The sequence below is a fragment of the Epinephelus lanceolatus genome, chromosome 5, assembly GCF_041903045.1.
Source record: "Epinephelus lanceolatus isolate andai-2023 chromosome 5, ASM4190304v1, whole genome shotgun sequence".
In the NCBI taxonomy this organism is placed as follows: Eukaryota; Metazoa; Chordata; class Actinopteri; order Perciformes; family Serranidae; genus Epinephelus; species Epinephelus lanceolatus.
The window spans coordinates 35,737,983-35,764,232 of NC_135738.1; the positions used below are offsets into that span (position 1 = coordinate 35,737,983).

At 40.1% G+C, this 26,250-nt stretch overlaps 2 protein-coding genes across 2 annotated transcripts; both read left to right on the top strand.

The window, feature by feature from the left end:
• The first annotated feature begins 500 nt into the window (after positions 1 to 500).
• LOC117262868 (charged multivesicular body protein 4b-like) lies at positions 501 to 5,700 on the top strand. Its single transcript, XM_078168322.1, has 6 exons — positions 501 to 760; positions 4,356 to 4,452; positions 4,763 to 4,880; positions 5,099 to 5,225; positions 5,489 to 5,584; positions 5,687 to 5,700. Exons 1-6 carry the CDS (start codon positions 577 to 579, stop codon positions 5,698 to 5,700), a joined length of 636 nt encoding a protein of 211 aa, XP_078024448.1. The 5' UTR covers positions 501 to 576.
• A 6,808-nt stretch (positions 5,701 to 12,508) lies between these two features.
• On the top strand, positions 12,509 to 24,931 carry cdk10 (cyclin dependent kinase 10). The gene is made up of 13 exons (XM_033634982.2): positions 12,509 to 12,742; positions 13,940 to 14,012; positions 14,120 to 14,191; positions 15,373 to 15,475; positions 15,713 to 15,794; positions 16,040 to 16,107; positions 17,495 to 17,547; positions 18,310 to 18,379; positions 18,629 to 18,688; positions 19,243 to 19,366; positions 19,511 to 19,650; positions 23,626 to 23,678; positions 23,773 to 24,931. The coding sequence occupies exons 1-13, from the start codon at positions 12,653 to 12,655 to the stop codon at positions 23,865 to 23,867; spliced, it is 1,083 nt and encodes a 360-aa protein (XP_033490873.1). The 5' UTR covers positions 12,509 to 12,652; the 3' UTR covers positions 23,868 to 24,931.
• The last annotated feature ends 1,319 nt before the right edge of the window (positions 24,932 to 26,250 follow it).

Consider the following 26,250-nt stretch of genomic DNA (forward strand, 5'->3'; position numbering starts at 1 on the left):
TTATATTAATTCTCTCTCTATTTGCATTAACATAAAGTTGTTGTAGGCTACTATTAGACAAGACTTGTTTTCATAAATGCTAAAGTAATGTTAGCTCACACAAACACATTTTATAGGCCAACCACAAACTCTCCAGGCAAGGTAAAAACAACAAATGGAGCCCATGTCTGGTAACATTAAAATCTAGGCCTTTTACCTGATACTGCAGAGTCTGGTTGGAATAAAGACATTCAATTCAGTTCATTAAGCTTTATTGGCATAACATTTCATATGATGCCAAAGCAAATTTACAATTTCAGACAGTGAATTCAGAGACAGTTAACAACATGTCTTTGTGAGTGCTATGTTGTAGCAGCCTCCTGTCTCCACCTGTCTCTGAGGACAGAGCTGATACAGCTTGTGTCTGCCAGTCTCTGTGACCATCCATTATCTACCTGTACCAGCGCGCGCATTTTCGTTCGAAAGTGGTCTCCACAGTTACAGGCAGCCATCACTACAAACCCCACAGCCATCGGTGCAGGGCCACGACCTGGACCCTTTAAACTGTCAGTTTGTGTCATAGTCAGCATCTCAGACATGTCTTTGCTTACCAAGCTGTTTAGTGGAGGAGAAAAAGTGAAAAAGACGTCCTGCCAACAAGAGGAGACAGAGAACCTTCCAGACAGAGAGGAGCTGCTGATGAAGAAGAGAGACTATCTGAAGAAAAAGATTGAGCAGGAACTTCTGTTTGCCAAGAAAAACTGCAGAAAGAACAGAAAAGGTGAAATATTTTAAAATGTGCTGATAGGTTCTAAATTATCTATATGTCTTGTATAATTCTCACCCATTCAATTAGCCAGGGAAGCTCATAGTGTTAGCCGAAAATCTTCCGTTAGCAAATCAGCTAACTAACTTGAACTGCTAAGGACCTATGCAAGCAAATGAGACCATTTAAGGCTAACCCAAATTTATTAGCACTCATGTAAGAAGTAAATTAGCATGTATTATATGAATGCCATTCAGTGTAGTCTACTAGACATATTGTTATTGAATTGAAATCACATTAATACATCAATGCAAGACATTTCACCAGTGTTGGGGAAGCTAACGTTACTTTGAAAGTATAGCCTTGCAAGCTAACGATTAATACACTTCAGGCTGGAAGAAGTTGAACTACAGGAGAAATCTGAGTTGGTTAAGTGAAGCTACTTGCTAAAAGTAGCGCAAATTACTTTGTAAAAAAAATGATCATTTTGAGAATGTAAATGTGATATGAAATTATAACAAAATACAATACAAAAAATCCACATGCTAGCAAAAAAGTGCCCTCTTGTTCACTAGGGGTGTAACATTATGATACACTGATCTTAAGTGACATATCAATTCAGTGATTCAACAATCTAATATTATCTACAGTACAGGCCAAAAGTTTGGACACACCTTCTCATTCAATGCGTTTTCTTTATTTTCATGACTATTTACATTGTAGATTCTCACTGAAGGCATCAAAACTATGAATGAACACATGTGGAGTTATGTACTTAACACCCTTTGCTCTGATTACTGCTTTGCACACTCTTGGCATTCTCTCCATGAGCTTCAAGAGGTAGTCACCTGAAATGGTTTCCACTTCACAGGTGTGCCTTATCAGGGTTAATTAGTGGAATTTCTTGCTTTATCAATGGGGTTGGGACCATCAGTTGTGTTGTGCAGAAGTCAGGTTAATACACAGCCGACAGCCCTATTGGACAACTGTTAAAATTCATATTATGGCAAGAACCAATCAGCTAACTAAAGAAAAACGAGTGGCCATCATTACTTTAAGAAATGAAGGTCAGTCAGTCCGGAAAATTGCAAAAACTTTAAATGTGTCCCCAAGTGGAGTCGCAAAAACCATCAAGCGCTACAACGAAACTGGCACACATGAGGACCGACGCAGGAAAGGAAGACCAAGAGTCACCTCTGCTTCTGAGGATAAGTTCATCCGAGTCACCAGCCTCAGAAATCGCAAGTTAACAGCAGCTCAGATCAGAGACCAGATGAATGCCACACAGAGTTCTAGCAGCAGACCCATCTCTAGAACAACTGTTAAGAGGAGACTGCGCCAATCAGGCCTTCATGGTCAAATAGCTGCTAGGAAACCACTGCTAAGGAGAGGCAACAAGCAGAAGAGATTTGTTTGGGCCAAGAAACACAAGGAATGGACATTAGACCAGTGGAAATCTGTGCTTTGGTCTGATGAGTCCAAATTTGAGATCTTTGGTTCCAACTGCCGTGTCTTTGTGAGACGCAGAAAAGGTGAACGGATGGATTCCACATGCCTGGTTCCCACTGTGAAGCATGGAGGAGGAGGTGTGATGGTGTGGGGGTGTTTTGCTGGTGACACTGTTGGGGATTTATTCAAAATTGAAGGCACACTGAACCAGCATGACTACCACAGCATCCTGCAGCGACATGCCATCCCATCCGGTTTGCGTTTAGTTGGACCATCATTTATTTTTCAACAGGACAATGACCCCAAACACACCTCCAGGCTGTGTAAGGGCTATTTGACCAAGAAGGAGAGTGATGGAGTGCTGCGGCAGATGACCTGGCCTCCACAGTCACCAGACCTGAACCCAATTGAGATGGTTTGGGGTGAGCTGGACCGCAGAGTGAAGGCAAAGGGGCCAACAAGTGCTAAACACCTCTGGGAACTCCTTCAAGACTGTTGGAAAACCATTTCAGGTGACTACCTCTTGAAGCTCATGGAGAGAATGCCAAGAGTGTGCAAAGCAGTAATCAGAGCAAAGGGTGGCTATTTTGAAGAAACTAGAATATAAAACATGTTTTCAGTTATTTCACCTTTTTTTGTTAAGTACATAACTCCACATGTGTTCATTCATAGTTTTGATGCCTTCAGTGAGAATCTACAATGTAAATAGTCATGAAAATAAAGAAAACGCATTGAATGAGAAGGTGTGTTCAAACTTTTGGCCTGTACTGTATGCAAAGTGAAAACATCGATTTGTCATTTTAAATTCCCATGGTAGTCTTTGTGTGTTGAATCAAATAGAAATCAGAGACTTTTTGATATCAACAAATATCCTATCTTTGTCCAAATTATTACACCCCTATTGTTCACAGGTCATAAACAAAAAAAAAAAAAATAAAATTCCCAGCTGTTCATGGAAAGTGCAGGAATGTCAGCTTTGGGTTGTATTTAATATCCATTAGTCAGACACCTGCCTTCAAGAAACCACAGTCCAGGTGGGGGGTTAAGTTAGCCAGGTCACTTCTAAAACAACATGCACCAACTTCTCTTTGAAAGGGGTTTCAATTACTGTAGAGAAGCAATGATAAAATAAAAAAAGCATTCCTTTGCTTTTATGGCTCAAAAAGTATTGCAGTTTCAGAACTCAACCACACAAGAAAATGGCAAAAAAAAGAAGTTAACTACTGGAATCACTATGCAAATATGAATGTAATTGAACTACCAGCGAGCTACTGCAGAATGTAGTTTAACTTCCAGTTTATTTCCATGTATTACACCACTTCCCAACACTGATTTTGACATGTCGCTGGAGGAACAGGTGTGGGTAACGTTAATTACAATATCATGATATAGTACACTTGTTTACTAATTTACATAGTTTGTTAAAGTTTATTAAAGGGAGAGATACCACAGTGCAGATTGTATGACACAATGTCTGACCTTTGACAAATGTACAGAGAGCACAAGTGTTGAATCCAGTTTATTGCCAAGTAGGTTTTCAGGTACATAAATTTTGCTGTGGTGTATTGATGCATAACACAAACAAAGTGAGAGAAAATAAAATGAAAACAAGAAAAAAATATTAAAGAAATATGTACAATAGATTTGGTCCCAAAGATGTGCATTAATGTAACACATATAGATGGACAGATGTGAAGACATTCATGTAAATACTGTATAATATTTTATCTTTCATGATATGGCTTACTGGGATTATAAATGAAACTGAGACATATTTAATTCATAATTAGTTACATATCTGCAATTTTTCTGTTGTGATAAGTTAAAATGTCTGCTGTGAAAAAGGTCTAAAGTCAAAGTCTGGTAATGAGGACTATTGTATTTTAATACTGTATTACGCTATAGTGACAGAAACAGGTGTGTCTGTATTTTAGAAAATCATGTGCTGAGGAAGAAACCTGCATGCTTCCTGCATTTTCACACATCCCTCACAGAAAACGTATACAGTAACAATTAAAGCTGCCTTTCAGATAACATTTCTCAACAGTTACTGTGTGATGACTGCGATGTTGCTGTTTAATCTGCAAATTCCCATGATTCTGTTTTTCTTTTTACTTGTTGAGAGCATTCCTACTCATATCTCGCTGTGCTCTCCTCACAGTGGCTCTGCAGGCACTGAGAAGAAAGAAGTGGTACGAGAAACATCTGAAGGACATCGACTGCACTGTTCAGGCCATGAGGTCCACTCATAAACACACGTAAGGGAAAAGACATCAGCGTAAATGGTCGTTTAAATTATGACATGTATGGATATCTGTAAGAAATGGAGCAGGATGAAAAGAAGAACTCGTAAAATGTTAGTTATTGTAGATAATAGGTAAGATTTTGGATACAGTTTATAAGGATACTGAAGCGAAGTGAACGTATGTGATGTTATGTTTTTTACATTTGATTTGAGTTTGGATCCAGCTCATAGCAAATGTTATAATGTCCTCTTTATGTGTAAAGCCTAATAAAGTTTTAAAGAAGGGTTTAACTGAGACAGGAACTTTCTGCTGGCTGTTTCAGACATTTTGTCAACGAGGTGAATGACCTGATCAAAGACATTACAGAGGAGCAAGATCTGATTGAAGACATGTCAGACGCCTTCCACACATCTGTGATATTAGGAGTGGAATTTGATGAGGTACAATGACAGTATTTCCTCAAGAGATTTTATTTTAGTGTAGCTTTTTTTATTTCAGGCGTGGACTTTGTTTATTTAAACTGAATAGAATTTTTGTATTTTTTTGTATTTACACGTAATTCTGATAAATATCATTTACCATATCACAATAAATCGCTCATGCAGTCAGCCAAAGGTGTGGTGATATAAGCCAGTTGCTTTGTGTGTGGTTTGCTCAGGATGAGCTGCTGGTAGAGCTGGAGAGTCTGGAGAACAATCTGGATGAGAGTCTCTTTGAGAAAGACAGAATGGAGGAGAAAGACTTTTGTCCCAAAGTGTCACCCATTGCATCACCTTCTCAACCTGGTAAGAACCATTTTAGGAGCAGATGCAGAAACATAGTTAGTTAGCTTTGTTGGTAAAGCAGAAGACTTGTCACACCATAGTGCTCATTTGTGTGGTAGTGCTAACGTGGTAGTGGGCAACTTCACATGTTAGCTTCCTTAATAATAGTTGGAAAACTGATGATAACTGCTAAAATACCATGGTATAACACATTGGTGCAGTTGGCTGCACCAACTACTAATTGATGCAAATTGCTCAGAGTCTTTGTCTTTTCTTTCCCAAAGCCAAGACGGAGGAAGATGAGATTGAAGATGATTTAGAGTACCTGCGGCGCTGGGCGAATGGACCCTTACAGCCACACCATCAACCACAACACACGGGTATTAAAACCTAAAAAGGAAAGGACGGAATAAATAAGTTGAAATGATATGTTATTGTTCATGAGTGTTCGATGTTTATGTGGGTATTTGTCTTCTCTACAGCAAAGTATCAGTGAAAAAGAGTAGCTTGAAGAGTCAGTAAAAGTATTTCATGTAGTGCACAGGGTCTTTATAGAGTGATGCAGGGATGACATTTATTTGTAAGCCAACACGAAAGCCCTGGTTCCGTCGTCAAGTGGCCAATGGGATTTCACCATTCTTTCTTCTGTGGCAAACAAACGTTTATGATACCATAATCTTCACAAATGAAAACCACTTTAAGATTTTAAAGCATAAATGCAATCACCAGAAGTAAAAAGCTAACATTAGGCTATAAATGAAAAACACTACGGACACATGACTTCAGCATCGCCACCACAACAAAGGCTACAAAGCCATATTCGGCATTTTGACGTCCTATGTAGCAACTGTCTCTTTTACAACACCTAAAAGCTTCGAAATTTACAAGTGGGATTTTTACTGAAATATTTTATGTTGTAGAAAAAAAATGTGAAAATGTGTTGTGATCACCAAAGACCTTATTTCAGGAGTCTAACCAAAAACCCACTGACTTCAAGGTGAAGGAAGCAGGAGTGCTAAAATGCTAACTAATTTCTGGGTTTTAGGACTCATTCCTGCAGCATTCCATTATAGAAACTACAATTTTTGTTGTTGTAAGGTATTATGAGCTCTGTAACTATATGCACTATAATTAGGGCATTGTTTACAATACTAAATGACTAAATGACTTCAATCTTGAGCTGTCCCCTTCCCCTCAAACTCCCAGCATTGTTCCCGCTACTCTTGCCTGCTTTAAAAGCCTCCTCACCAGTGTCTCTTGTTATTTGGTGAATTACTAAAAAAAAAGGTTTTTTTTATAAATATATATGATCTTTGCTGTAGCAGAGAGGTTCTCTGAAGACATTGTGAAACACAGTGTGGCCTTTCTCTGTTGGCTGTCCAGGTCTTTCTTAGAGTTTTCTTCAGAGTTTTTGTTTCAAATTGCTGAATGTTATAAAAATAAACATTGATATAACACCTTAATAATGGCCTCCAGCAGGAGACAGTGATTTGTACTCATAGGATTTCAATCAACATGAGTGTTTTAATTATTAATTGATTATTATTATCCATTACACACAGACTACTTGAGTAGTAATGAAAATAATTTGATCCCTGAACATGTACATGTAGCCTAAAGGTTTATGTTGGCTTTTGGTTTTGCAACGCCTCACAGACAGCCTGTCACTCAAGCAGTACCGCTCCTAAATATGCGTTACTTTGTAAATATTTGTTAATGGGTAGGTTAAAAAAATAAAAAATCCTCCCATGTGCAGTTGTCATGAACGCTGAAATTAACTATAAAGATTAAAACAGTTTCATGTACCAGGCTGTAAACATGTTTATTTCTGCTGTAAAGTTGGGCATCCATGGGGACTGACTCTGTTTTGGTGCCAAAATGCAGTTTTTGGCACTTCGGCATTGGCTTTATTTTTCAGTCCTGGAGGTTGCTGCTTTGTCCCAACTGACTCGCTCTCCCGCAGTAAAAAAAAGCAATATAATAAGTATAATTAATTGTAAACCCCCTGGCATGTGGCGATCCCTCAACTGCCATCTGGTAGCAATAAATACAGCAATTTGTTTTCTTCATAATAAGACAAGTTTACTTCACTTATCCCTATTTGCCCTTTAAGTCCAGCGTCTCACTTCTGCTGTGAGCAACTGCGCAGGATTAGAGTCTGTCACCCAGACAGAGTGAGTGACGGAGACAGGGAGGGAGTGGCAGAGACGGGGAGAGGACTGCTGGTTAAGCAGTAGCCTCAGACACAGCACAGGCTCCTAATGTGCTGTAGCATAGGCTGGTTAAAATGTGAGCGCTATGTATGTGGGCATGTAAGGACTGTACAACAGCTGACTGAAGCCAAATGGGGTCAGGAGCAAGCCAGAAGGAATATACAGGTAGGGATGAAACACACTTAAAGTGCAGGGTAGGCTTTTCTGTATATGGACTGTAGATGGGAATACTGACCGACCACCCTGATAACTTATGAAGTTTGTATTACTTTTTGCTATCAGCCATAGAGAAAATACTAAATTCATTAAGAAGGCAGCTATCCCAGTCCAGAGCTATGAGCTATCCCAGTCCAGGTTTACAAGCATTAGAATATGGCTTTACAATCCTAACATCAAGGTAATTCATTTAACATCTATCATTAGTACAGATGGTAGATAAGATGTTTCCTGTGAGACGAAGGTGCAGATGACCACATCTCTTTGTTATTGTGATAATAATGCTGATTAGTAACAACCATGCCAACAAAGCAGCTATGGAATTATCAGCCCACCAAGCCCTCTTTATGATGATGTTTACAGTTCGTACGATGCTTCAGCTCCATCATCCACCAAGGTACAACTGTTTCCAGCACCGTATTAATGTTCGGTGCCTTGTCCTCAAAGCAGTTGTATATATTAAGATACCTCATCATGGCTGATCATTGTTCACAATAATAAACGCCATTACGCTGATATGATGTAGACACAGCTCTAACGCTCTTAAGAAATTAGCACAATCCAATTTAAAAGGTGTTGTTGCTCTTCATACCAAACAAACACTGTGACCACATACCTACGCACACACACACACACACACACACACACACACACACACATGCACACTGCTGGAAATCCTCCAGTCAGCAGGTTTACCTCATCTGACCTGCAGGCCTATGACAGTCCAGTGTTTCTCTTATATCTGTGAGGACTATATTTAGTAGACAAGAATTAAAATAGAGGCCGGAGAAGATGGGGTGTAAGTAAAGAGCACCTTTAATGAGTTTAATGGGTACATTCACCTTTACTGTAAACATGTCCCAAATCAAGGATGCTGTTTGAGTAGGTAAAAATAGCCAGTCAGTGTCAATCTTCCACCTCTCAGTTACAGAGAGCCCCCCATCGTCACAGTCCAACAATGAGTCTGAATCAGCCAACTGTACTCCTCAACCGCCTGCCATCATCGTCACAGCTCCATCACGGGAAGACATCCACGCCTCGCCATCCACCATTACTATAGCTGATGCCGTCAAAGAGAGGAGGCCTTCTTCTGCACCCTTTGTAGTGGGGAAGAAAGTAGAGACCAGACAGTGACTCAGCATGTCCTGCCACAGAAGGTAAAATAGGAATCAAACTTTGGTGAACTCAGAGAGGGGAGCAAAAACTCTGAAACTACAGTTTACTGCATAAATAGTAGTAGTAGTTTACTACTGTAGCCTATAAACAGTAGTGTAAGAAGTATTAAAATCCTTTACCAAAGTAAAAGTTGGAAAGTACAGCAGAATTAGCAGTACATTTACACAACAAAATGTCCTTACTGCAAATAATCCCTCTTCAGAGTGTCATATTATTATGTACATATTAAATTATTCTTATTTATTCAATCAGTGTGAACACCTTCTAATGCTGCACCTTGTTGAGGTTTTCATGACTGTATGCACTTCTTTGCAACCTTTTCACTTACTGGTACCACCCAAGGTGGCAAATTCTAGTATGGTGTTTAGAAAAAAGTCTTTATCTCAAGATCATGTTTCAACATGATAACCTTTCCCAAGTGGCAGCTTAGTCACAGGTGTCAACCTTCAGTGACACCAACTGTTTATCCAAAGAAATCTTGGCCACTTTATTTGGACAGAACATGTTATACAGAGAACAAAATGAGAGTATCTTGAGAGTATTAGGTTTGTTCGTCATCATTGTCATCATTAGCATCATAATCAACCAGTTTCACAACAACTTCTGTGCACTTTAATTTGTTGGTAAGGCAGGGGCAGTCTGGAAGGATGTAGGCCATCAGTTCCAGGAGGGCCAGTGGTGCTGGGGTCCTCCACTCAAGTCAAAAATCAGCATACCTGTAAGAACAAGTGAAAGATATTTATCGTCCAATTTAGTGAGGTGCCAAAATGTCTAGAAATGACCTATATATATTATACCATTTTATTACTAGAGCAAGATAATGAACATTTATTTATTTATTGCATTTATAATAAGTATACCTTTGTTATCAGTTGCCAGGCTTAACCATGACTTCATCAGTCCACAGTCTTGATTTTAAGTACTCAACAAACATGCAACACTATGTTCAGCACAAAACCAATCTCTCAAAAAGTCTTGCCATCACCTTTCAGTTTTTGAACAAGGCTCATTCCATCGATGATGCATGTCAAGAGTTCTCTACTATCTTCAACTGCTGATGCTGATTTCTCAAACTCTCTCGAAAGAGCGGCCTTGTTAGTCGTCCATTATGAGCCTCTGGATTTGAGGGTGCCCAAAGCAGCGGACCAACTGGATGAGTCAGGACATCTTTAAGGATTTTAACTTTGCAAAGCAATGCCCAAGGAGATCTCTATCTGCTTTTAATACCATCACCTTGTTTTGTGCTTACTTTACACATCATTTTTCGTGATGCTTGAGAATGTCCTCAGATACTGTTTTCTTATTTTGTCATAGAACTTGGATGTTTGTGACTCTTTCTCCAAACGTTAACTTCTAAACCTCGGATATGCTTCCTCTAGGGTCTGTTGGGCTTGCAACAGATCGCTGGCTATGTCTGATGACACAGACTGATGATGTCAGGCTGATCTGGACCTGGAGGGTTCAACCAGCTTTTCTCCATAAGCTCTGCAAAGGCATTTACATTTGCCCTATGCTTCTCTATCCTGGTCTCCTGTAGATCTTGATGTCTGAAACAATCTGAAGACCCATTGCCTGTCATGCCCCTGAGTTGCTTCAGATACTGACTTCTGTTTTCTTAAGTGAGATAACATCTGGTGAATGCTGCAGTTTTCAGACTGAAACCCTTGGTTCCTCCACCAGTCTGGGTATCCTTGTTTACAGTCTCCTCAATTGTCTGGTCCACTGGAGTCATACCAGTGGAATTGTTCCTGCCCAGCTGGACAGAAAACCACCATTTACAAAGTGTGCATGAACACCAGGATGATCAACCTCCAGGCAATACTTCCGAGCATAGTAGTGTGTCAGGTATCTGGTCTAGTTGATCTTATCATAAGCAAAACACATTGAATGATGGCACTAATCACTGCAAGATACATGAATAATTAAAATATGTATCCCTGTGTTTTTGTTACCTTGGAATGAACCCTTTATATCTACAGAGGGAGCAGATCCTCTTTCACAGGGCCCGTTATTTTGCACCGCTACGTTTCTACAGTAGCTCAGAACAGACAAGCATGTGTAATTTTATGTGTGAGGCAAACTTATGCATTGCAAATATTGGTACCTACAATCTTACAGTAGACTGCACACAAACCTACTGTGCAGTTACTGTAGGACAGTAGTGGCAAAAACAATGAGTGTCCCCAAAAAAATTGTTGTTCATTTGAAATGGTTATCATATTTAAAGGTACTTGTATGGACCCTACAAAAAAAATGGTACTTTAGAGATTTTGCAACCTCAGATGATACCAAATTCTGGCCTGGCCCATGGACCATCAGCCTGGAAAAACAGTTGTATAATGTCTTCTGTGGCTCTGGAGTAACAATTGTCCCATCTGACATAGGACATAGGCAGTAATTATAATGTATATTGAAGGACATTTTTGCAGAAGCGCTCTGAACTCCTTGTGTTGAAAAAACTTAAACTCAAAGCGGAAAAAACGCCCTACGTCATCTCTTTTTTCGTCATCTTTTTTTCCCATTGTCCAATTGGATGATTTGAGAGGCGGCGGGTCTTCTGGTGGTACTCTCTGTGATCCACCCTCTTTTTTAGGGTCTCATGAACTCACACTGACTGCTGTTCTCCTGTGCCCAGTAAACTATTTGCTGACAGCCTCTCACCCTCAATCACAGCTAGAGCTAGTACCCTCTGCCTGTCCATTTTAATAACGAGATACTTAAAACTGTAAAATAACTAAACTAAATAAGTAAATGGTACATTGATTACATGGGAGGGTTAGAATAAGGAGGTGAGTCCATGGTTGCCTGGCAACAATAAAAAGGTGCAGCAAGCGTTTTGTTTTTACTAGTGGCATTCAATTAAAAAAAAAGGGCATGGTGTTTTGCAACCTTCAAAACGCTTTCTGTGTGAATGTCAAAAAAAGTACTAGTACTAGTACTACTACTATACTAGTATAGTATGTCATAAATATGTGCACTCTTCTTAGTGGCCTTCAATGATTTGCTGGCTCTCTAAAATGGCACTTGGTCATCATAACTTTTAGCACCCCAATCTAAGATTTTCTGTTTCAAAAATGCTTTAGAATGGTCAGTTTATAGCTGTTAAAGTCTATCCTGGGGGGGTTTGGTCACAGAAGGTGACCCCAACATAAAATAGGTGATTATGGCCCTGCTGTAGGAAAAAAATAACCCTGATGATGTCATCAACGCTAAGAGTTGGTAAGTTGGGGGTGGAGAAATGTGGGCTTTTAGATGGCAGGGTCTAATGAAATGATACATATGTTGGTTACTGGAAGAATCTTGTCTTTTACCAGGGACTTCTGACTTACTGCTTTAAGTTTGACCATTCTTTAAAAATCTGTCTTTATGGAAGTGCATTAACATTACTAACTTGCTGGCCCTTTAAGCACATTTCTACTTTTAGTGCTACTGCAACTACATCCATTCTTAAGCCTAATATTTGCTCACTCTGTACTTCAGTTACAGCCATGTATGCCATGCTGTTTTTGAGAGGACTAGTGTGACTGCATCTGTGGCTCAATCCTTATCAAGTAGAAAGGCTAGAGTTGTAATTTCTGTATTTTTACTTTATTACAGTCTTCGAAGAAAGACTCAAACTGGACTTCTCCAACACCACCCGGCGGCAGAACCGCAGAGACAACGTGTTTCCGTGCGGTATCCCCGCCTGTTCAAACTCCGGGAAAGCACCCAGTTGTCCCGTTGGTGGCCCAAACCAAAACACTATGGCGGCGTCCAACTGAGTGAGCTGCGGCCTGACGAGCTACAGACACAGCGGACGACACTCCTGTCTTCAGAGGTTAAAAACGACTCTTAAATTAAAGTATGGACGCCGTTGGAGAAGACGAACCGGACCCCATAAAGCTCAAGTCTATCAAGAACAACAAAACATTCACAGTGCCTCAAAATGACAGGGTAAGAACATTAGGTCCGTGTAGGGGTGAAGCGACGCCAAACTCCGTCCAGGACTTTGATAGTTTAATAATCCTCTGCATGTTAGCAACAATACATAACTCACAGGTTACAAATTAACACTTGTCACAATACTAGATGGCCCAGTCTAAAATTCGGCATGCATCTGATACAGGCAATATTAATTATAATGGGAACATTTCACTATGTGGATGTCTTAAACTCAATAACGTTAACGTTAATCATAATCCACATAACGCTACAAAACTGTAGCACTAATGCTGAAAGCAAGCAAAACATTATGCACCACTTCCTGTACGAGTTGAAAATTCATCGATACGATTGAGTTTAAAAGGTATCAGCTCTAAGGAAATCTTTTATTAAGCAACGTGGTCGCCGGTGTTGAGAAAAAGCAAGGTGGTAATTAAAACTGTAGAATTGTAAATGATGTTTGGCGTCTCTCCATCAGAGGGAATACGACGGTTGTTTTAGTTATGAACTAACCTTACCTGAGCCCATGAGTGCAGTGCACACTGCGGTAAAGTAATTAGTTAGCCAGGCGCTTTTATGAGTAACTGAACGGTAAGGGTGAAATTAAGGTCTGTGTACACTTCACTACTTCAGTCATTGTCTCCAGCAGCACCAATCTCATTACTGGCTTCCATCAACACATAAGCCTGCACGTTAAAGCACCCAAATCTCTACGTCATTTTGTGATTCCCTGGTGAATCTCCAGGGTGCCTTTTTTTAGGACTAAGTAAACTACAGTGGAATCGCAATTACAACCTTTTGACACTAGCTGTCCCAGATTGGTTATCTAATGAGCATTGGCCTTAAGTTATTTTTCCATTTAGGTAATGGTAAATTCCTCTCAGATCCAACTCTTCTTAGAGGCTCAAGGCACCTGTTTACTTTGATAATCACCAGTAAAACCCTTATTGATGTCTTGTTGTTCAGCATTGCATTTCAGTTTCACAATATGTTCATTTAAGTAGTTCTGAATACATAAAACATGTTACATGGAGCCATACAGAGAAATAGTGAAACTGTCAGTGTCTGTTCATTTATTCTTTACGTGTATCCTGTCCATAATGTTGCATTGAAAATCAACTCTCTCTGTCTGAGACAAGCATGATGATGAAGTTCACCCAAGTGTAGATAGCCTCTTTACCATTTCTTTGTCTCTTGACTTCTTTTCAGTTTGGGAGCTGCAGAAGTGTCAGAGAGTTTGAGAAACTCAACCGCATAGGAGAAGGAACATACGGCATTGTGTGTAAGTCATTAATATTGGAGACTGTGGATTTGTTTGACTAGGAAATTTAAAAATACCAGGTCATTTAAACTGCTCAGTCAATAAACTGTTTTCTGTTCTTAATATAGACCGAGCGCGAGACACAAAGTCAGATGAAATTGTAGCATTAAAGAAAGTCCGGATGGACAAAGAGAAAGATGGTAAGAGCTCTTCTTTAATGCTGATTCATGTGTATGAGTATTTTGAATCCAGTAGTTTTGTATGGACAAATTCTCCACTGTTTGGCATTTCGCCTTGCTGTGTTTGTGTTTTTTTCGGCACTGTGTTTCTTGGATGCTTTTTGCTTACGATCAGGCACCAGGTTGCCACCTTTTTATGAAGCACCAACCTCACCTGAGCACTGTGTGGATACACACTCATAAATGTCCTGAACACATAGATAAGAGGAAAATACAGACACATGGCAGGCTATTTGCAGATAGATACCCTGACATATACTTCTGTTGGGTTATAAGTGATGACTGAAAGGGATTACTTCTATACATTTTTTAGGAAAATCCTGCATAGTATACCTTTAACACTTTGTTATGTCTTGTATACATGCGGAAATTTTGGCTTGATGGTGATGCGTAAAGGAGTTGAATAGTTATTGAGATATATCTCTCTTGATCTTGAACACATTGTTGGACATACCAGCTAACCAATATTGTCATCCTTCAGTCCCACCCTGGGCTCTCCAAAGTTTATGTTACAGTCAAGGTCAATGTGACCTCACAGTTGTCTTGTTTGCAGGAACACAATATCCCAGCAATGCTTCAAGGAAATTTCTTAAAATTTGGCACAAATGTCCAGTTGGGCTCGATGATGAACTGATTCGATTTTGCTGGTCAAAGGTCAAGGTCACAATGACCTCACAAAAGACATTTTTGGCCATGATTATGGCTAATAATGACAAAATTTACTAAAAATGTCCAATAAGATAAAATGATGAAGTGATGGCATTATATATCCAATAAGGTCAAAGGTCAACTTGTGACATCATGATGTTCTGCAAAAGCACTTCTGGCCATTACTCAACATCATAACTCAGGAACAGAGGGGGAGACATTTGGTCAGATACTGAATTGGTGACAGTAATCTTGCGTGTCCACCTTGAAACCCTACTTGTTGTACAGATCTTCTGAGCTGCCAAGGAGAAAATGTGTGTGGCTACATCTATATTTGAAACATTATCTACTTTTATGGCTACATATGAGTTTGGACAGACATGGATGTAACCTGTAATGTGACTGTTTAGCAGAGGCATTCAGTCGTGAGGTGGAAATTCTAGTTCTTGTTAAAATGGCCTGTAAAAGTTCTTGAACCTGCTGCTCTTTCTCAGGGATCCCCATCAGTAGCCTCAGAGAGATCACTCTGCTGCTGAGGCTGAGACATCCCAACATAGTGGAACTGAAAGAAGTGGTTGTTGGCAGCCAGCTAGAGAGGTAGTACACACACACACACACACATATATATTAGGGGATTCACAAGCAATAAAAGAGAATATTCTACAGCGACATTTAAAATTGCACATGTCTCTGTGTGCAGTGTAACTGTTCATAATCTGTCATGTTAGCCCAGCTGGTTTTGTAACCTTAGTCACCATAACCTGTTTTACATTTGTATGTTAACTTAGCACTTAATCATCTTATATTGTGTAATTCTGTGTGTGTCTTGTTCAGCCTGTTTCTGGTGATGAGTTACTGTGAACAGGATCTGGCCAGTCTGCTGGAAAACATGCAGACACCGTTTTCTGAGGCTCAGGTAGGACACTGATTTGTTCTTGGGTTGAATGTTTAGCAAAATTTGGTGGACTTCATTTGTCTTCAAATGAATAAAATGTGTTGAAAGCTTTTTTATGAGGGTCCATTGTAATCCCCTTAAGGCCCCCTGATTGTAAACATCCTTTTGACAGTACTTAATTAGTTTGGTTTGCATGACTCTTTGATTGCTGGGTCAGGTTGTGTTGTCTGCATCATAACATTTTTTTTTCTGCTGTCCTCTTTCAGGTAAAGTGTATTGTCCTTCAGCTGCTCAGAGGCTTGGAGTATCTCCACCACAACTTCATTATACACAGGTCAGTCTCAGACATTTATTGGAAACCCAACACTTAAATCTGCAGTTTCTCTGTACTCAGTATACTCAGGAAAAACAAGTTTTAAAAAGCTGTGACAACCACTTTCTATTTACCTTTTTCTTAGAGAGTTCCATACCAGTATCTGAAGTAAGAACAGGGGCCTTGCAGTAACATAACACATCTAAATGAATTTGTGTAAAAAATAGCATCCTGAATCCCCTCAGATTTCATCCTAATATAGTTCAGATTTAATGAAAATGTACTGTCAGCAATGTTTAATCAGTTTATCTGTGGCCCCACAGTTAAAATACGCAAAGTACTGATGGCATATTTCAGGTGGGGATCAGTAATCAAAGAGCTGCTGTTTTCAATGACATCCACTTAATGCCTTAATACAGGCAGCAATACAGCACGAGTGCAGCCACAATATCTTAACCCTTTTTCTTGCCTCAAAAACTTGAAGACGGCGCTTCCTGTTGTGGCCTCTTCTCTGGTGGCTATTCAAAGTTGTTCAGGGAAAGGCAGTAAATTTGTTATTGATGTAGAAGGCAAACAAAGTCACATACTTTATTACGTTATGACCCAACATAAGGAAACTGGCCAGCCATATCTCTAGAGTTGTTTATCTTGTTTATGTTCCACATGCTTTTGTCTGTTCAGTCCTCTTTTTCTTATTCTGCTTTGCGTCATTAAGCCAGGCAGTTGGATTAGTTAAGTTATGTCAAGCTACGGTCACACTTGGAGTCACAATGGAGCTAAGGAGAGGTTTGTTGAGTTCAGAAAGAGATGTATAGAGATATATGAAGGTCTGATATTCTGGAAAAAGGCTAATGGAAATTGAACAGCAGGTTAGCAGTTGATGGTGCAGGAATCTGTGAGTTTAGTTAAGGAAAGCTGATCTCTGTTTCCTTTTGCAATTAGAAAAAATGTACTTAAGATTATAAACGAAGGTATGCCTCAATTGTAGAATATTTGCAAATAAGAAAAAAGAGTGAAAATCCAATTAAGAAAATCTCCAGCATCTGTGTTCATGTTACTTAAGGCAACATTCAATCGTTAACAGATTAAATTCAGTCACATTTTACTGCTAAGACCTTCAGTAGGAGAGTTTCCTAGAAACAGCAGCCACATTTTACCACAGCTAGACAGCGTGAGAGTGCTTTAAATTTCAGGGCAATGATGTGAAGCCGATTACAAACTCTCCTCCGTCCAACTTGACCGAAATCTAACAAATGTGCCAAGACGAAAGACTGTTACTGACAGCTGTAACTGAAAAGGTTCAAAGCAATTTTACATTTGCCTCTACAAACACATGACATGTGGAGGGGGTTGAAAGTATCACATCGTCTTGGAGCAGCCTCATTATCCTCTTGAATCTTGTTATCAGGGACCTGAAGGTGTCCAATCTGCTGATGACAGACAAAGGCTGCGTTAAGATTGGTGAGTCATCACTATTATTATAACCCCCTCTACAGCTCTCACTATAATCATATTACTCCTGTACTGACATACATACCAAAGTCTGCCAGCACTGACCTTTGACCTCTCTCCCCCTCTGACAACAACTGCCTCAGACAACAACATACATCGCCCGCTCTCCTCAAACCTGTGTTTCTGATATGGAAAAATAAAAACAAAACCTTTAATTAAAAAAATAAATAAATAAATAACTACAACCAACAATACCAATCAGTCAGCTGAACAATGTTCAGCTGCTGATCAAGAGAAGACCAGGAAATGTGGTTGAAGTGGACCTTAGTTTAAAATTGTTCTGTTGACCCACTATGTATAAGTTCAAAAATGAACATTGACACTTTTTGATTTGTTCTGTGATCAATTAGTTGATTGATAGAAAATGAATCTAAAGCAATTATCATAATTGTCATATATTAAGCAAAACATGCCAAATATTCTGTGCTTCCAGCATTTTTAAAATGTTGGATTTTTTTTCTCTCTTTGTCAGTGTAAATTTCTTATCTTTGATTGTGAGTCAGAACAAGCTATTTTAATATGTCACCCTGGCTCTTCGGAAATTTTTATTGTAATTTTTATCAAATTAATTATTCATTTATTGAAAAAATTATCAGCAGATTACTTGTCAATGAAAATAAAAGTTAGTTGTAACCTAACGACATGTATATGAATTAATAGTAGTGGTTGTATTTTTTATGGATCTCCTTTTTTTGTTTCTGCTCTATGCAGCTGATTTCGGGCTGGCCAGAATGTACGGCATCCCACAGCAGCCCATGACGCCTCGAGTGGTCACACTGTGGTGAGTGTCTGCTGGGCCTCTTAGCCATGTTTACCGTGATTACTCCTTTAGCCATATTCTAATAATGTGTGGATGGGTGTGGCATGCTCTGCAGATAACCCTTGTGTTGTTTACGTTGCACTTGTGCAGCCTTAGTGGAAACTCCTACTTTTAATCTCTCTCAGCAATCCTTTATTAGCTCCGTTACCTCGGTTTGGCCTGCTCTCTGTCACGATATGCGTTCCCTCCCCCTCCTTCATCTGTTTGCAGGTACAGAGCTCCAGAGCTCCTCCTAGGGACCAAGACCCAGACTACAGCCCTGGACATGTGGTAAGGCTTCAACCTCTGTGATACAGAAATACACAAACGTCCACTTCATGCTCTTATCACATCTTAGAACACAAGGGACTCCCACCCAGGGAGGAGAATCTCTATTTAAAGGAACACTTCACCTCCCAAATGACCATTTGTAAATCAGTTACTCACCCCGTGTTACACTGAATTCTTGAAGAAAACTTTTCCTCACAGGGTGAATGAAGAGCCAAAAACAGAGAAAAAATCTTAGGAATTGAAGTCATTGGGGATCACTTTTAACAAGAGCAAAACTCCATCAAAACATCCATTCACAAACTGTGACACAGCTCAGCAGTATAACTGAAGTCTCATTTATCCAGTTGTATGCTCAGTACTTTGCAAACACATGCACTGAAACCTGACAACACTTCACACAAACAGTCTCAAGCACAGACGAGTGGCATGGTTTCTTTATCACAGTCAGAGATATTGCAGACTTTCTCTCGCACCACATTAAGAGCCAATAAAAAAAAAAGAAAGAAAAAGGATTCGTTGATAATCCCAAACTTTCCATGACGTGTTCTTTGCAGGGCTGTCGGCTGCATCCTGGCTGAGCTGCTGGCTCACAAACCTCTGCTGCCAGGAACCTCGGAGATCCAGCAGGTCGACCTGATAGTTCAGCTGCTGGGAACACCCAATGAAAACATTTGGCCGGTGAGACCTCAGCTCTCCATATCTCTTTCTCTTCAGCATAAACTAAACTCTATGATGTCTGGTGATGTTAAGGCAATATGCCAAACTGTGTGTGTGTGTGTGTGTGTGTGTGTGTGTGTGTGTGTGTGTGTGTGTGTGTGTCAGGGTTTTTCTCAGCTGCCCCTCATTGGTCAGTACAGTCTGAGGAAGCAGCCGTACAACAACCTGAAGAATAAATTCACCTGGCTGTCTGATGCTGGACACCGACTGCTCAACCTGCTCTTTATGTACAACCCACAGCGCAGGTACAGCTACACACACACTGAAACACACACACATACTGCCTTTGTCTTTTTTCTCATTAAAAAACACACATGTACGTGTACGGCTGACAGTCCTTTTTCACAGAAAACATTTAACAAGTCACAGTAATGCTGGCCGGGTGGCACGGTGGTGTGGTGGTTAGCACTGTCGCCTCACAGCAAGACGGTTGCCGGTTCGATCCCGGGTGTGGCAGCCCTTCTGTGCGGAGTTTGCATGTTCTCCCCGTGTCAGCGTGGGTTCTCTCTGGGCACTCCGGCTTCCTCCCACAGTCCAAAGACATGCAGGTTGGGGACCAGGTTAATTGATAACTCTAAATTGTCCATAGGTGTGAATGTGAGCGTGAATGGTTGTTTGTCTCTATGTGTCAGCCCTGTGATAGTCTGGCGACCTGTCCAGGGTGTACCCTGCCTCTCGCCCGATGTCAGCTGGGATAGGCTCCAGCCCCCCCGCGACCCTCAAGAGGATGAAGTGGTTAGAAGATGAATGAATGAATGAGTAATGCCGGCCTTACATCAAATGACTTCTAAGCAATTTCCCTGTAGCAGAAAAATATCAAGTGTCAACAACCAATAGCTGCACTTCAGCAGCAAAACAGGAAGCAGCAAACAAGCAACACTGTTGCCCTGATATGTCAACAGCATATCTGTCGTAGGTAACAACAGCTAATTTGGGGCAAGGTAATCTTTATTCTCAAACATTTTCTGTGTTAAACCGTAATCTTGATCCATGTCTTAAACTACTGTGTTGGATCCTTAAAGGATTTAGGCCTGGAAAGTAATTGAAAAGTCCTTGAATTTGATGTTTAAGAAGGTGTGGGAACTTGAGAAAAAAAAACATTTCAGGAAAACTAAAATAACTTGATAAGAGCGTAACTATTAACACTGACTGACAAAAAGACAGTAAAAAGTACAATGTTTTCCTGTGAAAGGAAGTGAAGTGTAAAGTAGCATACAGAGGAAATACTCAAAGTACAAGAGCTTCAAAACTGTACTTAAGATGAGTACTTTGGTAAATATACTTAGTTACTTTCCAACACTGCCCATAATCAATTAAATTATGTTATGTGACACTGATTATAAAAATATCCTTCTGTCTTTAGCAAGTGGTGCCAAGAGGTTAAAGTTTGGTCTTCATATTGAAAAGTTGGCTCCTCGCCACCTGCTCAGTAATATGATTTGCTGTTTATAATTCAGGAGAAAACATTTTCACAAAGCCTGCAAATGCCATGATAGCTCTGTGATGAAGTCTGTACCTTGGACTGTCACACCTTGAAGCTATGAAATGCTGTTTTTAAAATAAGCATAGAGGATCTGCAGTCCTTTTACTCTTGTAGCCTTGTCCAGTGGTGTTGCCATAGTTACTGCAAGGTTGGGATCAAAATCGTGTCCACCTCATCCCTGTGAATGATAATAGTTTACACTAAGTTACCTACCATATTCTCAGGATGACAGTATATGATGTGTCCTTTGAAACTGTATACACACAGACACATTCACATAAATTCCACAGATTAATTTGCTGTGATTATGTTATCATTTATTAATTATAATAAATCAGGAATGATCAATCAATAATTATTTTGTAGTTCAAGAAAGAGAAGTTTGATTTCTCAGGTTCACTTTGGCTCATCTGCATGCACATGTCTCTTAAGTGTGCTGAGTCATCCTTTCTGTAATCTCTCAAGACAGATTCTGCTATTTGTAAAGGAAGAAAAAAAAATCCTTTTTTTTTTTACCGATGGATTTCCATATTGTCCTATTGTCCTTTCTGTGATGTCAAACTGCTCTTCTGAAGAACTCAGGGGTGTGTGTGTGTGTGTGTGTGTGTGTGTGTGTGTGTGTGTGTGAGAGAGAGAGAGAGAGAGATAGATTATGGTAGAGGTGGTTTTAAGTCCAATCCAACCCAACTTTATTTGTAAAGCACTTTAAAACGACCACAGAGTACCAAAGTGCTGTACAGAGGAATAAATAAAAGACAAATGTGTTTTGCTAGGTGTTAATGTGTCTGTCTGTGGGCCTGTGGACAGATTTTGGCAACGCAGTAGCGTTAAAACAATGCAGTCACAAAACTTTACAGATGTGTAGTTGTGATCAAAGTGAATGCTGAGTTTGAAGATGGTTCTGGTCTAAGCAAGGGGGGCTGAAGTAGGTGGGTGGGAAGTAGGGAAGAGATCATTGCCCCTCTACTTTACACCCCCGTCCCATAATGCATTTTAATTTGTGGTCTCTAGTTTGACTCTGTGTCAGATATCATGTCAACATAGGACTAATTTGCTGTACTATTAAGGGCCAGGGGCCTATTTACAGAAGAATATCCTAACTGCTTGTCTTTTCTTAACTTAAGTTTCAAAGATAAGAAAAATCCTGTCTTCCTATTACATAACCAATTCCCAAACTCATGGCTGTGTCCATCCTTCCATCTCAGACCTCCCATTTTATCTTAAGAAATCCTAACAATAACTGAAAATTCAATTCTTCAATCAACACTCATACTGTCATGGCTGTATCTATGTTGAGAGGGTAAATAGACTGCCTGTATCTTTGATTAGAATGTACCTGTAGGCTACTCAAGACAGACATGCCATAATAACAACAGCTTTCACTTATCACTGGCTAGCCACCTTGCTATCATGCACAAAAAAGATGGCCATTCAATTTTAGCTATGAGGTGTAGAAGGCACAGATTCTGACGGTGGAGGATATTGATCAAATTCAAAATTAATTATTAATTTTTAAGTTATTAATGAACAATTATTGGTCTTTGCAGTCAATATATACCCACTAATACATAGTCCAAGAAATCTGAAGCATCATCATAGGTTGCAGTCTGAGTAGCTCTTCAATTATATTTTGGTGAGACCAAAAAAACAAGAGAAAGTGAGACAGACAGGTAGACCTGTTCTTGTACTTTGCTTGGGGATCAATAAGTCATAACCAAAAGAATACCAGTGCACACATTATCTTTCAGTGTTCCTGTTGTTTCCCATCTTCATTGTCATTTTCATTGCCATACAGACCTAAACAAAGTGCTTTCATCCATCTCATTTTGTGAAACACGATATCTCAAGAACACCTTGAGGGAATTTCTTCAAATTTAGCGCAAACATCCACTTTGAGTCAAAGATGAATCGATTAGAATTTGGTGTTCAAAGGTCAAGGTCACTGTGACTTTTCATCAGTCTCATTCTCGAGAATGTGATACTCAAGAAGGCCTCGGGGGGATTTTCACAAATTTGGCACAAACATCCACTTGGACTCACGAATGAACTGATTAGAATTTGGAGGTCAAAGGTCAAGGTCACTATGACCACAAAAAAAATGTTTTTGGCCGTAAGTTAGGAATTCTTATACTAATTATAACAAATTTTCACACAAATGTATAAGAGGATAAAATGATGAAGTGACGACATTTTATATCCAAATGGTCAAAGGTCAGCTTCACTGTGACATCATAATGTTCTGCAAAAACACTTTTCTATTTAACGTCATACCTCAGGAACAGAAGAGGAGACATTTGGTCAGATACTGAATTGTTGACACTAATCTTGAGTGTCCATCTTGAAACTGTCCCAATGAAAAAGGTTTTCTGTGCTGCCGGGGGGACGATGTGTGTGCCACATCCATGTTTTTACACACATGGGTGTAAGTTACTGCAACTTGACAGTATTGCAGAGGTATACAACTGCAGGGTGGTAATTCTAGTCATAATGCCAGAGATCCTAAATTTCATCCTAAAGTGAGGTAAGATAGGATTTCAGACTTAGGAAGTTTCTGTAACGAGGCCCCAGTGTGTTATTTCCCTGGACTCCATATCTGTATGATTAAACAGTATTGTTATATTTCATAGGAATTCAAAGCACAAAGACTAAGCTGATTTAAATACAACAAGTCTTTGTCAGATATGTTTAACTGTAAGAGCCATCACTGACTGCTTATTGTCTGTTTTTCCTGATCCAGAGCTACTGCCAAAGATTGTTTGGAGAGCTCCTACTTCAAAGAGAAACCTTTACGTGAGTGAGAAGGATATGGATGTGTCTCAGCTGTAACCCCTACCCTCTGATGGACTGTAAGTCATTAATCTTGTCTCTCTGCTTCTCTGTGCAGCCTGTGAACCAGAGCTGATGCCAACCTTCCCCCACCATCGCAACAAGCGGGCTGCTCCTGCGGCAGAGAGCCACTCGAAACGGAGCAAAGTGTGATGGAGACTGTAACGACGAGACATTGGACTCAAAGACAAACCTGTGGTGGTGACATTCTTACAAATGTGCACTCAAAGGATGGACGTTGGTGTCTGGCCACGCTAGATCTGCTCTTAAAGACTTACTCTGGAACTTTGAGCAAATGCAAAGCAGAACAGTTCGTATCAGTTTCAGCACAGCCACAGCAAACAGACTCGGATTAACACATTGCTGGACGGCTTTCACAGAGCTCTGTGTTCGGTATAATGCAGCAGAAGTCGTGAAAATTTCGAAAGGCTGCAAGAGCACATTTTCTGCTGTAGATCTGGTTGTTTGCAGCACTGTTCATGGGCTCAGTAGAAATCTCCTCTCTTAGGTTTCTGAAGTATTTCTTAATATTCACATTGCTGCCAAGGTCTGCGCGCTAAATGAAGCGATAGTAATGAGGACAATGTTGCCTTGACAGATATGCTGAGGTATTTCGTCCTTTGTGTGGAGCATTTGTCACATTTTTAGATGTGCTATTGTAACCATCTCTGCTGTTCTGATAAAACTATGAAAGGGCACGGCAACAAGGAACTGAACCAACTTGCATAAGCTCAGTCTGCCCACAGAAACACTGGGTCTGTGTGACAGCCTCTCGTAGGGATTTGAGCAGAAGAATCAAAGGAAACGAGTTTGTGGCAAAATCATAAAAAGCTCTCAGGTTTGGTCCTCCCAGCATCAGTATAATGTCGATGACCAGCTGTGTGTCCTGTCGAAGTGTCCTTGAGCAGAAATACTGAACTCCTCAATGTACTTGCTTATTGTTATTGTTAAAGGAATAGTTTGACTTTTTGGGAAATATGCTTATTCCTTATTCCAGAGTTAGATAAGAAGATTGATACCACTCTGAGATGTCTGCAGGCTAAATACGTAGCTAGTTCTTATGTTGAGCTAACAGGCTGCTGGCTGTAGCTTCATATTTACTGCAGAGCCCTAAGATTTGTATCAGTCTTCTCAGGGTATTCCTTTAAGAGCCTCAGCTTCAATGCCTAAATGTACTGTAAATAAAGAGTGGCCTCATTAGAAGAAATCACTGAGAAGTGGTGTTGACTCCCAGCTGTCAATAAATAGGTAAAGATGATGGGAGAACTGTCTCAGACAGATATTTACTTAACTGGAATAGATACTGATAATGTAACTGTGGAGCGGTGATACCCAGCTTACTTTGCCAGGGGGTCCTTAATGCAAGATGACAGGAGGCCAGGGGCCAGTTGCAGCAGCCCTGTACAAGTCAGGTGTATGCATGGGCGTTTCCAGGATCTGAGAAGTTAGCCCAGATCCCCGTTGGCAGGGTCTGAGGAGTCTTTCCCTGGGACTTTTTTTCATAGTGTGAATACATTTATTTTTATTTTGACTTAGAAAACAGCTGGCGAGCCTCCCGGCAGCCTGTCATAGGCCAGATTTGGCCTGTGAGCCGCAAGTTGAGTATCACTGCTGTAGAGCCTCTGAATATGCTTGAACAGACAGTTCACCCCACAATCAAAGAACATATTTTTCCTCTTGCCTGTAGTGCTGTTATCAATCTGGATTGTTTGAACACAGTAAAAATACATTTGAAAACCTAACAGCAATATCTCTCTCCAGAAATCATGACCCGATTACTCAGGATTATTCACAGACTTTGTCGTGAGCAGTTTCATGAACGGTTTTCTTTCTACTGAACTACACCCGCCAACTGTATCGCCGCACAGAAGGATGTGCAAATACTGCTAGTTCACCTAGCACCACTGAGCTAGCTAATGTTATAGCTCAGCCCAGGAAGATGCTATTAATAGCCCCTTTTACACTGCCTTTTTAAGGTGGGAATTTTACGCCATTATACTGCCTCGCCATTCTGTATAAAAGGAACAGTCACGGAATGCGGGGACAGAGTTGTCTCACCATAAAGTCACCATGGGAGGTAGTAACAGCCTCAAAAAGGGACAGCCAGCAGGATGGGATCATGGGTGGCACGGGTATGATGTTTTGGCAACGTATTATGTGTGCAACCCATTGAAGGACATTTAAAAAGTAGCTGATAGCAGTTAGCAGCAAATTTAAAAAAAAAGACAAATAGTGGCCAGAAATGTCTAAAAATTGAGAAACAATGTGGTCTGGGAGCCCTCCGAGCAGAGGACAAGATCAGCCAATATTTAACACAGAGAGTAAATGACTGTTATTGCCATTGTTATTGTTTATAAAGTGCTGCTGACGCATATGTGTTACGTTACACTAGAGGCTGGCGCTGTTGTGCTACAAGACACACCTCTTTTGCTTCCATGATGCGGGCATGCTGTCTAAAATCACACACTGGGGTGACATAATGTTACTGTTGTTTGGTTTTGTGTAAAAATGCAAAGCTGGCATGAAGAAGAGACTT